The sequence below is a fragment of the Scomber japonicus genome, chromosome 20 (assembly GCF_027409825.1).
Source record: "Scomber japonicus isolate fScoJap1 chromosome 20, fScoJap1.pri, whole genome shotgun sequence".
Taxonomy (NCBI): Eukaryota; Metazoa; Chordata; class Actinopteri; order Scombriformes; family Scombridae; genus Scomber; species Scomber japonicus.
In genome coordinates this window covers 23,612,099-23,628,583 of record NC_070597.1, presented here as the reverse complement: position 1 = coordinate 23,628,583, position 16,485 = coordinate 23,612,099, and the positions used below count along the sequence as shown (strand labels likewise).

At 40.1% G+C, this 16,485-nt stretch overlaps 1 protein-coding gene across 1 annotated transcript in view; it reads left to right on the top strand.

Annotated features, from left to right (window-relative positions):
- The window catches only part of gas7b (growth arrest-specific 7b), a 72,845-nt gene that overhangs the window by 6,452 nt on the left and 49,908 nt on the right, over window positions 1-16,485 (top strand). The window contains exon 2 of the mRNA XM_053341692.1: window positions 15,412-15,529. Coding sequence (XP_053197667.1) covers window positions 15,412-15,529 — 118 coding nt within the window. The remainder of the gene's footprint in view (window positions 1-15,411; window positions 15,530-16,485) is intronic.

The window sequence follows — 16,485 nt, the reverse complement described above, 5'->3', positions numbered from 1 at the left end:
CTGGGGCTACACATGACATTCCCATAACAAATCAGGACTCCCCAATAAGTGTTGAAACATCAACACGAGCAGTTGACATGTAATAGAAGCCTTGCAGCTGGGCCTGGCAGGGGCCATTATGGGGAAGGCTCCCCACCAACTCCATCACATGGAGGAAATAGGTTGGTGCAGTTTGCCACATAGAGTCAAGTGTGACTTTTTTCTTCCAGTTGAATTGAATTTGAAGTCAATTTGGTTATGATGTAATGTTGATTTTCCAAAATTTTAATACTGGCTTCACCTTATTATTATAACATCATGTATTCTCTCCTTTCACTGTGTCATTATGTCTTTGTGTAGCCAGGGGAACTACTGTAAGCAATTTGCAACGAGCTGTAAATTATGGAGAACCACTCTGTCTCCCTAATGCTTCTCCTGGTAGAGTGTCAGCTGTGTTTATAGTGAAACTGTAGAACTGAGAATGAGTGGGGTTGGGGGGCTTCTCGCAGAGGTTTGGATGGTGATTTAGCCTGGCATAATCCCTATAGTGAAAAGTTGTGGGTCAGATCACTGCTGTAGAGCCTCCAACACACAACCAGGTGCTTCCCCTGCTTACTGGAAAACTAACACCAACCCCTACTGTGCTGACGTCATACCAAAATAGTCATTTTTGTCATGGATGACAATCTGTGGGGAGCTGTGATACATCAGAGCACCCAGTGTGGTACATCAGAAAGCACCTTGTTAACCACAACCTGCTGTTTGTTTAGACAGCAAAAAATAGATTTGAGGTTTTCACACATCTACTTTCGGAGCTGTTTCCTTGGTACATAGCAACACGAAAGGAAAGGAGAAATGCTTTAAAAAGACTGGTGTTTCATGTTTTAGCAAGACAGCTGAGTAACCTTTTTAGTTTTAAGATAATTTTGTTACCAAATTTAGGTTATAGAGGCTAATGGGACCTTAATCTCTGTGGCCTGGTCTATGCCAGTGTGGCTATTTTGAGTTACAGCTTGAAAAATATTAGCTCAGTTAAAGGGTAATTACAGTTATTTTCATCATGAGCCTCATTTTCCCAGTTTTTTCACCAGGATACCAGTGGAATTTGGCCAAAATTTAGTGAATTATTCCCCTATAGTGCTGCATAAATCTTGGAGGAAGTGACAAAAAAAATCACCCCTGTGTATTCATCTCGGGTTGAGTTGAGTTGAACTGTGGATCTACAACAGCAGTGGTCTATTAATAAGAGTATTTACCAGTACAACGGATGTGAGCTGATAATGGTGCCCACACCCACATGGAAGTCTGGCTTGGGTGGTATCGGAGAGAATGAGTATCAATTGTGTGTCGCCCACCTCTGATGTTTGGTTAAAGGGTAGATCTAGAAATTGTGTGGTGAGGTTAAAAAAACGTTTGCTAACTGTTGTGTATGGGGACAGGTTTAAGGCCCGGTTTTGTTTAGGATCAGCCATTCCTACATGGTAAGATTGTCCACCAAACACTTTAATTTTGACAAGCCTCTATTGGAATACACATCCTTCCATCTATCTGTTTTCGGACACTCATTTTGTGCAAGCCATGGTGGTAGAAGGCTATGCAATCTAACTGTATCCTTTAGCTCCTCCAAATGAGGTATACTGTAAACCCTCAAATGGATTTTGGGTCTATTCCAGCATCTATTCCTCCTCTCAATTGGATGTGAGAAGGCATCCTTATCAGATGTCTAACCATGTTAGCTGCCTCCCTTCAAAATGAAGACTCAGCGGTTTTACTCTGAGAAAACAAAGTTCAGAATGTCCAAACTCCTCATAGTGTCCCTGAAGGTGAACGCTAGTACTTTGCAAAGGAAACCCATTTTGCTTGAATGTTAGATCTTATTCTCTTGGTCACTACCCAAAACTCTTGACCATAAATGAGAGTCAGAAACATGGACAAACATGAAGCATTGTCTCACATCCCATATTACCCTCAATTGTAGATGCCCTTAGACTTGGATGTGCTTAAGGCTAGGATAAGGTTAAAACAATGTTGTTCTCTTCCACTTCCTCTATCTGGTCCATATAATGATCACACCTGAAGGCCAGGTGAAAAGCCTGCCTATTCTAGTGTTGGAAAGGTGTAGGGTAGGTGGTGGTTTCATAAACATACTGATGCCTTAAAGCAGTGGTTCTCAAAGTGGGGTCCAGTAACCCCCAGAATTCCTTGAAGGGGTTGAAGGGGTTCAAGGTTGTCGCTAGCAAAAAGGGGAATCATTTACTTTCACTATAATTCCATACATAAGTAACACAATGACAGAATGTATGTATGACTGTTCTGGCCATGGGTTTCATACACTTTCTGTAAGTAATCAACAACAAAAGTCTTATCAGATAGGGGACCCTGGCACAGAATCTTTTCAAATAGGAGGTCTATTGTCTCATTTGTGTCAGTTTAGGGCTCCCTGATGTGAAAAAAATTGAGGACCACTGCCTAAAACAACACCCTGTGTAGGAAAACCCTTTAGTTTTCTTCTATGCATGATCTCTTGCATCAGTCTCTACCCAAAGGTGAGCCCACAGGTGAGGATTGGAATGTACTTGTGACTACTAATAACTTCACCTCCAGGCTTGGCTCGTTGCACCAATCTCATGCTTCATGTTACCTGAACATGTGAACAAGACCTTGAGTTACTTTTGGCAGCTTGTTCCGAACCCGAAGTGAGCAATCAGCAGTTTTTCTTCCAGTGTGCCATGGCCTCAGACTTAGAGGCAGTGACTCTTATCCCAGCTATTTCACACTCTGCTGCAAACTGCACACTGGAGGTCAAAGGTTGACGATGCTGGCAGCATCCCATCATCTGCAAGACTGTTGACTCATGTATAAGATCTAAATCTACAATGAACATCAGTCCAAGAGTGCAGACATTTAAGCTTGTGATTCATTACTTACAACAAGCTTGGATGTTTGGGAAGGATTGGGGTGTTTGGAGGGGAAATCCAAATCAGGTGGAAAAACCCAGATCAATGTAACCACAGAGGCTTACCACTTTATATTTCCCAACCGTATATACACAGTCTTAACCACTGGTATGCACGTTCAAGAATTAGGCTGCATCTTCTTAAACGAGGCTGACATGTTTTAGGGGAGGACAGAATGCATTAAGCTTACAACCTGGGCTTCTGGTGTTGAAAAGTTCTGCAGTCAGGCCTTTTAAAAGTGTTTGCTGTGTTGTCCCGCAGTGTCTATTTACAGGTCACAGCGAGAAATGAATTAGTTACTGTGGAGAGCTCAGTGAGTTTAGTACTGTAGTGGAAAGCAGAACAGCTGATTGACATGCTGTCTTATCTGATCCTGAGAACATAAGCAGGCCTGTGCAGATAAGATCTGCGCACTGGAGAGCACGCTCCTTCATATGCAGTGCACATGGTGTGTCATAGTGGTCCTGTCTTAGTCACGTCATTTGTATGGTTTGAGTAGAAGCTTAAAGGAGAGACAGACCAGCAAGGCTTGAGAAATTCACATAAACTGGAGTGGGCGGGATGTAACAAAACAGGCTTTGTTAGCTGTAGGGACCACTGCAGCCTGTACACACACACACACACACTCATATACTCAGTGCAGAGGCACTGAGCGGACAATAATGACAGTTTGTTTGAGCATATGTGTACATGTTCAGTATCTGTGTCTGACTGTGTGCTGAGTGCATGCTTATACTCGCATGTTCATCCCTCCTCCTTCTCCTCTCCGAGTGTCTGAAGTGTCTCTACATCTGGGAATGTGGCTTCGCTTTAGGTTCCCACATCTGCCCAAACCAAAACAATGTCTCCCAAATAAAGATATGGTCCATAGCCCCCGTCGCTCTTGTTCCCTCTCCCCGTCTAACTCTTTCTCCCTCCGTGGACTGTTCCTTCACTCCTCCTCCTCCTCCTCCTCCTCCTCCTCCTCCAACGTATCCAGCTCAGTCTTGCCATATCTTGGTCTTGTAGTTAGCAGCCAGGCGTACATGTGAGAAATTTCTCCCCAGCTGTATTCGTCACAAGAGGTCTAAATGGCCGTTGAGTGATCCCATAGGGTTGGGAATTCTCTGCTTGGCTTCAGAACTCAAGCAAGAAATTAGCATTTCTGTCCCCACTGGGGTCTATTGATACTGTAACAGTGGTGATGAGATGTAGTTACGTCGCTCTCAAGGCTTTGAGTAGGAGTTAGTGTGTGAGTGTGTCCTTGTTTTGTGTGGGTCACTGGACTGAGTTTGAGCGCTGATGATGAGATTTTGGGCTGAAGCGGCAGAAATGCATTTGTTGTGGTGATAATGTTATCTTAACTTCTGAATTTCTAAAGAAGGAAAAGCCTCTGGAATAATGTTTGTACCTCATGAATCAATGGCAAATCGAACTGAAAATTAATTTACATTTTTAAGAGATTAGACTCTTACTGACCTTCAAAAAACAACTTGTGGTAGATTATATATGAGCTGTTTAGATAATTGATTACCTGAATGATTTGTTCATTTTTGTAAAAAAGGGAGTGGTGAAGTATGATAAAGTAGTGTTTCAGTAGCACAAGGAGATAAGAGTCATAAAGTCAGTCAACTGACTTAGAAATGCTATTTTTATACAGCAGCATCTATTAAAAGTTTGCGATGAGTCAAGATTAGCTGATGTAAGTTACTGGTTATAACAGACCAAGTAAAGCTGTTGCTGCAAACCTTCTGGGTGTATTGAACTGATCAGGAGTGTATTTTATTGCGTATCAATTCAAGTGTTTTTTTTTTGGTAAGAAAAGTCATTTTTTCTCTTTCAAAATTCCACTTTAATATTTTTAGACAAATAGGAAACAAATCCAAAATGGAACCAGCTTTGGGATACCTATTTAGGACCACAAATGGGGTTGTGTGGTATAAAAATATGATCCTGAAATTTCTAAATATCATCAATTATATTTTAGTACATAGTTCTCATGAAATAAATAGTTTTAAATGCATCATTTAGTATTTGTGAGTAATCCATTTGGAGCCTCGTGCTTACATGGAAACTTGCCAGCTCTCTAATTGCTGGAATCTGGAAAACTTTAAGACTCAAAAGCAGACTTGTGGCCCAGGAACAGCATATAAACGTGGTTGTATAACATATACAGTATATATCTGTAGTTATTATTCCTGTCAAACCTCCTGTAATGATTAAGACTGATATTTACTGCAGCAACAAGGAGACACTCCGTCATATGTGACGTGCACGGCATGAACTGACAGACCTCAGATTTTTATGAAAAAGTCAACTGATAATGTCCAACCCAGTGTTGCACTGGTCCATCAACAGTTCTATGTGAACTTTCCAGTAACCCAGGGTGTGCAGACATGACAGTGCTGCCCTAGAAAGGGAAGGTGGAGGTACTCATGAGTGAATAATAGGAAACAGACACTTCCCCAGTCTGTCACAGCTCTGTTCCCATGCTCCTCTGACATGACAAGGTAGGAGAGGGAGCGAGCGCGGGGGGGCCTCACAGTATACACATCCACTGTGTACCTCGCCTCTATTTTTGTAGAAACTCCAGACTAGAGATGGCCCACACTCCCCGTCTGCATCTCATCATGAAAAAGACTGTGCTGCCTTGTGTTTGTGGCTGTGTGCTTTGCTTGTGGCTGTTTACAGCTCTGCTCCAGTATGTATACAGCTGGAATTTGTTTGGTTTTTCTTCTAGACATGCCCATATACAGTATTGAAATTCCTTGAAAATGTAGTAAAATAGACACGCATGATTCTCAGTTTTTTTTTCAGGATGAACTAATTGGAGTGAAGTGAAGACGAAGAACGTCTTTCAGCTTCATTTGAACATTTTCATCTTAGTTAATGACTAAAGCGGAATATGATCAGGCAGTTACATAGGGAGCGCTCAGCATGTTAATAAAGGGAACAATTTAGCATCAATTTCATTGGATAGAATAATCAGTTAAAGCTGTGTGGAATTAAAATTCAAACAGAATGAGCCACGCTGTGCCTCAGTTATAGTTTGAACTTACTACAAGATGTTTTTCGATGATTTTATGCTGGTAACATGCTATTTTTGTCTTTTGGGATGATATTATTGCTGTTAACTCGGCAGAGAAACAGCACAGTAGACCAAACCAGGTTGCAATTTGTGACTTGAAAGATATAAAGGGTTACCAGGAATGTGGTGCCAGTGGTTGTTCTACTTGACAGCACCAACACTATTGTTGCTTTGAGATGTCTATAGCTACAGTTTTTGTTATCTTGAGGTGTCCTTGATGCTGCTTGTGTTGTTTTCAACTGTCAGACCACATGGGATAAGATGAACAACCAAACAGGCCCAATACTCATTTTTGTTAATCTGTTGTTTGGCTGATATCATATAGTCTACTGCCAGCAATAGAGTTAGGAAAGACTCATTTGGCTGTGATGAGTCATTTTGAACTCCCAATAGTAAGTACTCTCTGCTCCCCACATGTGGTTAGGCGAGTCAAACATCACAGGTTCTAAAAACATTTAGGGCTAGAATTTTGCAAGATTCCACCTTTACAGCTGTAGTCAACTTGGGTTCAAGACGTTTACATCGGTTTCCAACCAATATGTACTAATCAACTGTCAATTCAGAAATTGCTAAACAAGTATGTTACTTCCAGTTGAGTTTTGCGGTTAGGAGGAAGTGAATGTTTCACAGAAGTAGCATATTGTAAGATTTACTTACAAATGTTGTGATACCTTTTATACCTCTTATTCTCTCACAATGCTAATTTCAATACCTCAACTCAAGGTATCTGCTGCTATTGATCGCCTGTAGTTAGGAACAAATAAACAATATTTACTGTGGAGCAGTCATGTCATGGTCAATACAAGGTTGTTTCATAAAGTATATGGCATATCAGATGGTGCATATTTAGTTTTTTATTTGACTCTGGGTTTCCATTGGAATCCATTGTAATTGTACTGAATTTATGCTGACTAAAGCCCTTGTGCTCTGTAAACTAACCTTTTCAGATCTACTTTTGAAGTCTGCAGGCTTTAGCTGAAGTATTCCTTTAATATAACCTTTCGCAGCTTTAATAGAAACTCATATAAAGATTCTTATACATAGACCCTGGACCATTTCCACGTCATTTACAGCTTGCATATCACTTCACGTTCATGTCCAGGATCCTCTCTGCCTCTGAATCTTTCCAGCTGGAAACCGGACAGCTGCTCTGACAGACCTTCACCCCTACAGACTCTCCTCTTCCCGAGTCCAGATGTTTCCACGGGGGTGACCAGAGGTCAGGTTCAGTTTACACACATAGCAGGGACATACAGCACAGTAATACGTGGCAACAACTCTTTTTCACACATACTTGCACCTTCAGCACACCCTGTCACAAGTCAGGAGGTAGTGAGTCACTCAGGCATGAGTGAGGACAGCTAAAAGTTGGTCTTGTCCAGTAATCCGCTCTGTTGATACTCTGGAGCAGTGAGCCTGCACATTCGTCCTCCTCCACGCAGCCAATGAGTGGGTAACCAGCATTTCACAAAACATGTGATTTCAGACAGTGACAGTTGCATCTGATGACTCACCTCTTCTGGACAATCAATGTCTGTGTTGTAACATTGCTAACCTTTTGAAAGCTCAGAATCTTTATGGCTAAAAATAATTTTTTGTCTGACGTCAGTGGAAGACTGAACTTGAGGTCATTCTGTACTGTTATAGTAACACAACATGGTGATTACCTATTTTATTACATGGATTTTCAAAATAAAATAGTTGCTCACAAGCTATGTCTATGTATGAACCCGTTCAACTATTTAAAGAATCATTTAGGATCCAATTATTTGTTTTTAATGTCAGCATGCCTGCTTCTCTATTTCTAAGTAAATTACTTTATTAAACCACATATAAGGTAAGGCTCTGGATTTCAACTTCCTGAAATTTAGAGGAAACAAACAGAATACATCCTACAAGTCTAACCTCAGCCTGTTAAAATGCAGGTGAAGGGCTAACAACTAAAATTTACTACGCTATTATTCTATAATTGACCTCAAAACAAAGCAGGCTATTTGTTTAAAGGCATTTTCCAAGGGAATTCAACAAATTATTCTTGGTTTTCCAGGCAGAGAGCCAGCGTCACTGAAATACAGAGACTATGAGGTATTTTGTTTTCCATAATAAGAGATGCTGCCTGTGTTTTTTGGGGGTGTGTGGGAAACATCTGTAATCTGAGGAAGAAAACGCTGAGATCTGTTTATAGTACCAGGAAGACCAGCGTAGTATTGGGTCATTTTTAGCATCATAAACATTTGACATGTTACAGTTTTTCTGCTACAAAAGTTCATAGCCAAAACAGCTTTAATCACAATGTTTAAAAAAAGGATTAATATATTTAAATGTAAAATATAAGTGGACTAAAGTCATGACTTTTGCTTTGGGTTTTTACGTTTTAAATTTACAATTTGAACCTTTAGTCATTTTGGCCACTAGGGGGGCAGCGCTACATGTATCACCATTTACTCTCCTTTAACTCTGTTTTGGTCTCCACCAGTTCCTGAAGGAAAATCTGGCTCTTCAGCCTCTAAATGTTCACCAGCTAGTCAGTAACTTTGTCTTTGCTGTTTTGCATTTCATACACAGTGCACATTGGGTTTATTGGACCTTTTTAAATGAAAACAGTTGTTTGCGAGCAGTGACATAGGCTGAGTAAAGCTGCGGGCTATGGAACCAAAACAATAAGCTGAAAGATGCTAAAACACTGAAAGCTGACAAGAACTGCAGATGCCAGTTAATATATTGTTAAGATAAATACTCCTTTTTCTTTTAAAAATGCTGAAATGCACTCAAGATTTTCTCATCTCTTTGTAAATAAATGTAGTAATCAAAATATTGAGCAAAATAATCATAGTTATGTAGTCATATCGGACATGCACCTCGTGTTTCTTGGCCCATTATGTTTGGTAATATTCTTGTCTGTATTTACAGAGCAGAAGAGGAATTCAGTCACAAAGAATGTCTCTATTATCAGCAGTAAACACCAATTTTCAGAGTGAGTCCGTCAGAATCAAAGAGTAAGGGTCTTATTAACATCAGTTTGCTTTAAACTAAGTGCTTTTGTGGTCATTGAACGTTTCTAAAACCCCATCCCTCCAAGTTAGTTTTTTCAAGTTTTGTAACTTCCTGAAACCAATAATCATAGAGTGATTGGCCAGGTGTGAGGAGGTAAGAAAGTAAGCAGGATTTCTCTCTCAAACTCTCTTTTTTCTCTGTTTATACAACTACCTCTGTCTCTGGACATTCATACAAACCCATCAATGCTTATGGGTAGAGTCTGCTCTTTATGTTCTTTGCATGGTTTAATAGTGCTGTACTGGAGAATTAGCACCACCAACTGTTCACGATGAGACCAGCTCTAAATATTTGAGTTGAAGTAGTAGAAGGAAACGTGCATATTTTCAGGAAATGCATGCTACATTTATGATGGCAGGCTTTTCTTCTTGCCTTTGAACGAGACCATTTGGGTGGAAACAGTTTTACCTTCAGATGTGTTTGAATGACACCTCATACAAAGAAATTTGTTCTGAACCCTTAACTGATCCCACATATGAGAGGCAAATTGACCAGTAATTCAGCCTTAGTATTGCATATTCAGGAAGGGATTTGATTGCAAACAGAAGCATCATTGTTTGAAATTGGTTTGAAAGCAACAAGTTGACACTCAGTCACTGAAAGTTTTGGAAAGTCATTGTGGGAAATGAATGAAATCACTGACAGATGTAGAAGTAAACCTGACAGTTTTAAACCAACAGGACATTAAAAAAAACAAAAAAAACAATGAACATTGTAATTCTTGGTATTAAATGACTTATCATTCATTGATTGTCCGCTCCAGTGTCACTTCAATTAAACCACTTTAACTTACAATTAAATTCCCACTTATTTTATCATTGTGTTTTTAGATGACAGCACTAGTGATTAATGAATGTTAAATTAAAAATGGAATCATACTGGAGGATAGACACGAGGAGAGCGTCTGCAGGGCTCACAGACAGCAGCAGTGATTGTTGTGGTCGCTCCTCAGTCATCGCAGCCCGGGATGAGTCCTTGTGTTCTCTGCCAGGGGCTCTTCTGGCATGCTGTGAATGTGGAGCCAAAGGCAGTCTGGGGTTTAGAAGGTTAACCATCTGGAATGGTGCATTATTTAATGTTGCATATGCCGAGACAAGCTGGCTCTGAGATTCGTCATACTTCCCACCACCAAGGTGTTATCATTCTCCTTTTTTCTTAAACTACACTACAGGACTGTCATGTCTATCTCAAACTTCTGTGAGAGAAGAGGATTTTAACTTGTGGCTCAGAATACTGTTCAGTCAAAGTTTTGCGCAGGTTTGAGACTCAGTTTGAGACAGATCTTCAAGAGACAGAAACTTACACCGGAGCTTCAGAGGAACTCTGAGTTTATTTGAAATTGTTGTTCTGGAAATGAACCATGTCAACAACCTGAAGCGTTTTCATGGCCAAGATTTTTGCATATTATCCACGTCTTTCCGACCACAACAGCCCACTCCCATCTGTCTTTTCCTGCTTCTGAGAGCCATATCTGCTTTACTCAGAGAAAAACAATACTGTGGTATCATTTTAGTGATAATGAACATGTGACCACACAGCACAACAGTGTGAAGGACACCAGCAGTAAAGCAGTCAAGGCATATAGAGAAATCCTAAGTGGCACAACATGGATCTGAGTAGCCCTGATTGTGGATGGAACCCTGACATTTCAGTTTCTCAGGCATTTGAAATGTGTTACAGGAAAAATGTTGAAAATATAAACCCACAGGATGGAAGGGATAATTTTCAGTGGCTTCCAGTGTGGGAGAAAACTGAAAACATGATTTGGTTTAACAGAGTAATCGGTGCAAATCATCTAAAATCACTGGTGGCAGGAAACTATGTTGAAACAGTGCTTTTGTTAAGTATCAGATACACTTATTGTTTTTTTTTTGCAACACTAGATCAATATCAATCTCATGTCAGTATTTTAAATCGAGAACTGGAGCCAGCATGTGATTAGCATAGGTTAGCATAGACTTGAAACACCTCTAAACATGTTGTATTGCGTTTGTTTACACCAAACAAAAATGTAAAAATGATCATTTGTGATTTTTATAGTGAGTGGCCACTGCCTGTATCTGCAACCTGTGCTGAAGCTGAGGAAGCTGCATAGTAACGCTTGGTGGATGGATACTGTTGTTCATCAAGAAATAGTGTCAGCACTTAACCTTTCCTGAAGCCACAAATTATATTTGTTACCTTTCTGTTTGTGTATGGATTAAACAAATGAGTTGGTAGAAGTGTTGGTGCAAGTATTTTTATTATGTTTTGGTTGGTCATAGCTGGGCTAGTTCTTTCCCCCTGCTTTATATCTTGATGCTAATCTAACCACAGACATAAGATTGATATCAATCTTCTCATCTCTAGCTCAATAAAAAAATCAATTTAATGTGACACGTGATTAGCCCACTGCCACAACACTACAACCTGTCTGTGGTGGTGAAGTCATGATGAATTTGAGCAGTTCAGTGATCAAGATGCCAGCCTCTAAAGAGCGGCTACACTACACTCATTTTTCTTAAAGTATGGGGAGCCTTGAGCTCACGATTTACCATGTTTTGATCGGCTGTCAGTCAGAATGTGTCATGTCTGAGTTTTTCACCATCATCGAAGTTGCTAAGAAGTCTGGTCACCATCCAACAAGTTCATATATCATTCCTCAAAGAACACATTTGATGTACACCAATTAAACATCCAGGTTATATTAGATAGTCCAGGACTGCCATGCGTACAATGATGGAATGATCAGTTAAAAGTTTCTTTCCCTTGTTGCCTGCTGTTGCTTTTTCACTAGTTACACATTTGAAGTTTAAAAATGAATGTCATACCCCATGTTTTTTTATTTAAGAACAACTTGTGGAACAACTAAAGGATAACTTGCCTCTGCATGCTACTACATACTGGAGCACCTAGCTGTACTGTAACTGTATCTGTGGTTTGGCTGTCATATTGACTTCTTTCTCCTTCAATTTCTTTTGCACTACATTAACATGCGATCCTGTGTCACCACCATGATTGGAAATAGCTCAGATTTTCTTTCATGGCATATTGGAGGTTTATCCATTGTTACATCCATGACCGCTTTTCATTGCTGTAGGAAATTACTGGACTGTTAAAGCAAAATCTGTTTCTTAAAGGCACACGAAGGACAAATATAACCGTGACCACCGAGACCATCAAAGGGAAAACATCCCGGCGATGCTGTTGAAGACTTTGTAATTACTTGCAGTTATAAGTCATCCGGGGCTGACATGGATTCATACTCTCCAGTCCTGCGGGACTAGAGGGTTTCTTCTCTTCTCCTCTTCCAGCGGCAGCAGTTACATGTAATGGCTTCATTCTTTGAGGTGATGCAGCGTTTATCTCCAGGGACAGTTTATGCTTAAGTCAATACTTAGTACTTCTTGATTACCACTAAAAAATGGGTGATGAGATTGTAAATATCTATGACGAAATGTTTACCGTACTTGAGAGGGCATATAGTCTCTTCCCTGGTGCATAGCAGTAAATAATGATAATGTATCCTTACATCTGCCTGGATCCAAATGCATCTCCACAGTGGCCTTCTAGATGTAGAGATAAGGCCTATCAGTCTCACTGATTACTGACCTCGTCGATAGCAACGCTTTCTTGTTGTCGTTCTCTTACATGTAAACAACTGAATTGACCCATACTGATTAGTGTAGCAATGCCAGATAACTTGCACTTGGTTGAACCTTCGTCTGGTGCTGAAATCACCTATTTGCCTTAGTAACTGTTACTATGTCTGTCTGTCACGGTTTCCGTTTTCTTATGGTAGAGGTATAAATTATGAATCAATTTGCTGATTTGAATCGTTTCGTTCAGTTCAGTTCAAAGATATGTGGTCGCTGTGGTTAGATCACTTTTTTCTAAGCTAAGTGAAGTCACTATCAAATGATCAACGGTGCATGCAACAGTAAGTGAATACGTCAATGTTCGCCATTGATTCTGACAGAGTTGGTACAGTAGGGCGTTCACTCTGTTGGTAGTTCAAGCAGTTCACTAAAAACAGTGTATAGATTGAAGGACAGGTTCACAATTTTTCACATCTGTCTTGAAACAACCGTCTATATGAACAGTGAAAGAGGTTTTTGTTATAATAATTCCTTCTGTTCATACTAGGGCTGGGCGATATATCGAGTATACTCGATGTATCGCGGCTTGTTCTCTGTGGGATGTAGAAAATTACTGTATCGTGAATACTCGAGTATACATTCAATTTACACGCAGTTTGTTTTTAGTCGCGGCCCGTTGAACTACAGGTTTTTCTCACTCTCTCATCTCTCCGCACAGAGAGATAAAACAAGCGCACCTAGTTACGTACATCACATTCTGTTGTGCGTGCAACGTCATATGCCCGGCAGCATGTAGCAGCAGTAGCAGCGATCTCAGGTCGCGGGAGCAGCAGGTGATATGGACAAGTGGAGGAAGGAGATTAATTCCCAAAAAAACAATTCAGGATCCATCATCTGGCAGTGGTTTGGGTACAAGAGGGAGGACGTTGAACAACAAACCGTAATATGTAAAGTACGCCATAAAAGCGTCACCCAGTGAGTGTGGTTAAAAGCCCGGTTTCAGAAAGATCATCGACACACTTGATCCAAGATATAATCTACCTAGCAGAGACGGCTTTACCTTTATATCCTAGTGGCATTATGCACAAAATGTGCACTTTAATTTAGTGTTATTTTGATGTGTCATATTAGTTACATCATGCATAAAAGACACTTTATTTGTTTTGAAATGACATGTTTGTGCCACTGCTTAATAGCTGTTTAATAAATACAGTTTTGATGAATTTGTTTAGATTTACGCTTTTGGCATGAATGTTTAAAATCAGCATATATTAATGCAGTATGAACAATGTTGTAATGTAGAATCATCATACTGGCATAATTGTATGCATCAAAGTGTTAATTCAAGGCTAAGGCAAAATATCGAGATATATATCGTGTATCGTGACATAGCTTAAAAATATCGGGATATTAGTAAAAGGCCATATCGCCCAGCCCTAGTTCATACTGGCTATTAAAAGATCCCCTTCAAATATGCTTTCAATAGAAGTGATAGAGGCCATAATCCAGTGTGTCCACATGGTCATTTTGTGCAATAATCTATTTAAAAGATGATCTGAAGCATATATATGAGACTGTGTGAACTCATCCTTTAATAGCCCAGCATCCTCTCATTTTTAACAATTATCGCCTCATGATTGTTTCTGTCTTTTGTTGTCTTTTATTAAGCTTTTAACAAAGAAGTGACACACTGTTTATATGAGCTGACAACAGTGCTCTCTCTTAATCACTAGTGAGGAGCTCTAATGCTAGAAGCTACTTGTCAATGAGTGATTCAGTAGTTGGTTTAACTTTATTTGGTGTCAAATATTTGTTCATACATAACTTCTTAATTCACTTCTTACAGTTTTGTTCATGTGTTTTTGCTTTCGGAAAGGCTTAAAAAAGACACCACCCTTCATGTGCCCTAAGAGCAGAGTATCTCTTAATTCAGTTCAATGTGTACCACTTGAGCATGTGGAGAAATCCAAAACTTTAAAGACCTGCTGTGCCTAGTTACTGTTGCTACGTTATTATTGGACAATTGCTGTTCGGGTATGAGGTTTAGTGAACCGTCAGTTATGTCCATAAATGACCCAAAGCCTCCTCTTTCTACTGTTTTGTATTGAACACTTATCTAGCCTTCAGAGGCCGGATCATGTTTCCTTGGAGTTACTAAAAGTAACATCTACTACATGCTCGAATGACTTGGTGTAGACTTCAGTAACAAAACTGTGGCCGATATGGAATTTCATCTGGCTCTCTCAAAGTCTCCAAACAGCATCTCCATAATGTGTTACAATGGTCTTTGCTTGTTGTTTTCCTGCTAATCAGTAGCAGATGTGTGCAGTTTGCCTACATGTTCTCTAGTGTTCTTCAGCTGTATGTTGTGTGCACATACACTGACTGTGAAACTCTAGCTCTCGCTCCAACTGCAGAGCTGCGCCAGTTTGTTGTTCTTTGTGTGGCAGCAGCAGCAGCAACAAGGTTCAGCCTGCTCCACTATGATGTCATTGGTTGCTGGTTGTGAAATACTTGAGGAAATGAGAACCTTACTGAACTCAAGCTGAGTGCTGCACATATCAACTGCATCTCTAGTGTTGCCTGTTCTTCAATGAGGTTTTTTTAATTTTTCTTTTATCTGTTTATCTCCAGTAATTACAAAAGACCCCTGAGTAATAAATCTTTGTCTAGGAGCAAACACACTGTTTATATGTGCATCTCCAAGGTGCTGATGAGCCTGTCTGTGATTGTTGACACGTACTAATGTCTTTATTTCTTTCCTTTGTCTTGACAGAGGACAGCATCACTGAGTCAGCTCCCTATGGAGGACCTCAGAGACCCCCTGCCTCCTCACTGGAGATGCTACATGTCACCACAAGGGCGGCGATACTACGTCAATACTGCAAGCAATGGTAAGAGAAACCAAAAGCTCGGGAAACATTTTATATCACATCTATGATCACTTTTAAGGAACTATTTAACATTTTGGGAAATGCACTTCCTCTACTATCTTTCTGAGAAGGAGATAAGAAGATAGTTTCCAATTTCATGTCTTTATGTTTAATACAGAGCTGGAGTCAGGGCATGGTTAGCCACCCTTCCAGGTAGAACCAGTTTCAAACCTTAGCTGGTCACTTGCTGGTCTTGCTGGATTTACCTGCTGAATCAGCTTGCTCAGGCAGTTTTAACTGATGTTTTTTGTTTTGTGTAGCTTTTGTGTGTAAGATGGTTTGAGCTAGGTTTTTCACAGCTGGTAAACCAATAACCAACTTATTGCTAGTAGTTGGTGTACCCACTGTCAAAAAACTAACTCAAACCAGCTGTTCTGAGCTAGCAGCTGGTTTAAGCTGGTTTGAGCAGGTTTTTCACGGTGGGTAGGCCAGTAACCATCTCAGTGCCGGTAAATGACTTACTAGCTGTCAAAAACCTAGCTCAAACCAGCTACCAGTTCTGAGCTAGTATCTAGGCTAACCATATCCTGACTTAATACACAGACAGGGGCTCATACACGACAAGCTGCATGTTCTATGATTGTAATTGATTATGTGGAGGCTAAGAACCACCCAAAGTGAAGCTGACAGTAATAACATCTCTCTTTATCCCTCTGGGTATTTTGTAGCTTAGCATAAGAGCCGCCTTAAATCCTGAACAGCTCTTAGGTTTTTAGCTCTTAAGATTTGAAAAGAAATGCTCTTTAGTTTGGATTTGGTGCTTCCTTTGTGTGGAAACCAGACTCCAGAATTTAACTGGATGATATTATATAACATGTAGTGCAACCTTCAGGGCTGTGATTTGGCAGGGCTGCCCTGTGATTACTTTATTCGTCAGAGTGACTAAGAGACCAAGAGGCAAAAGATGAAATATGTTA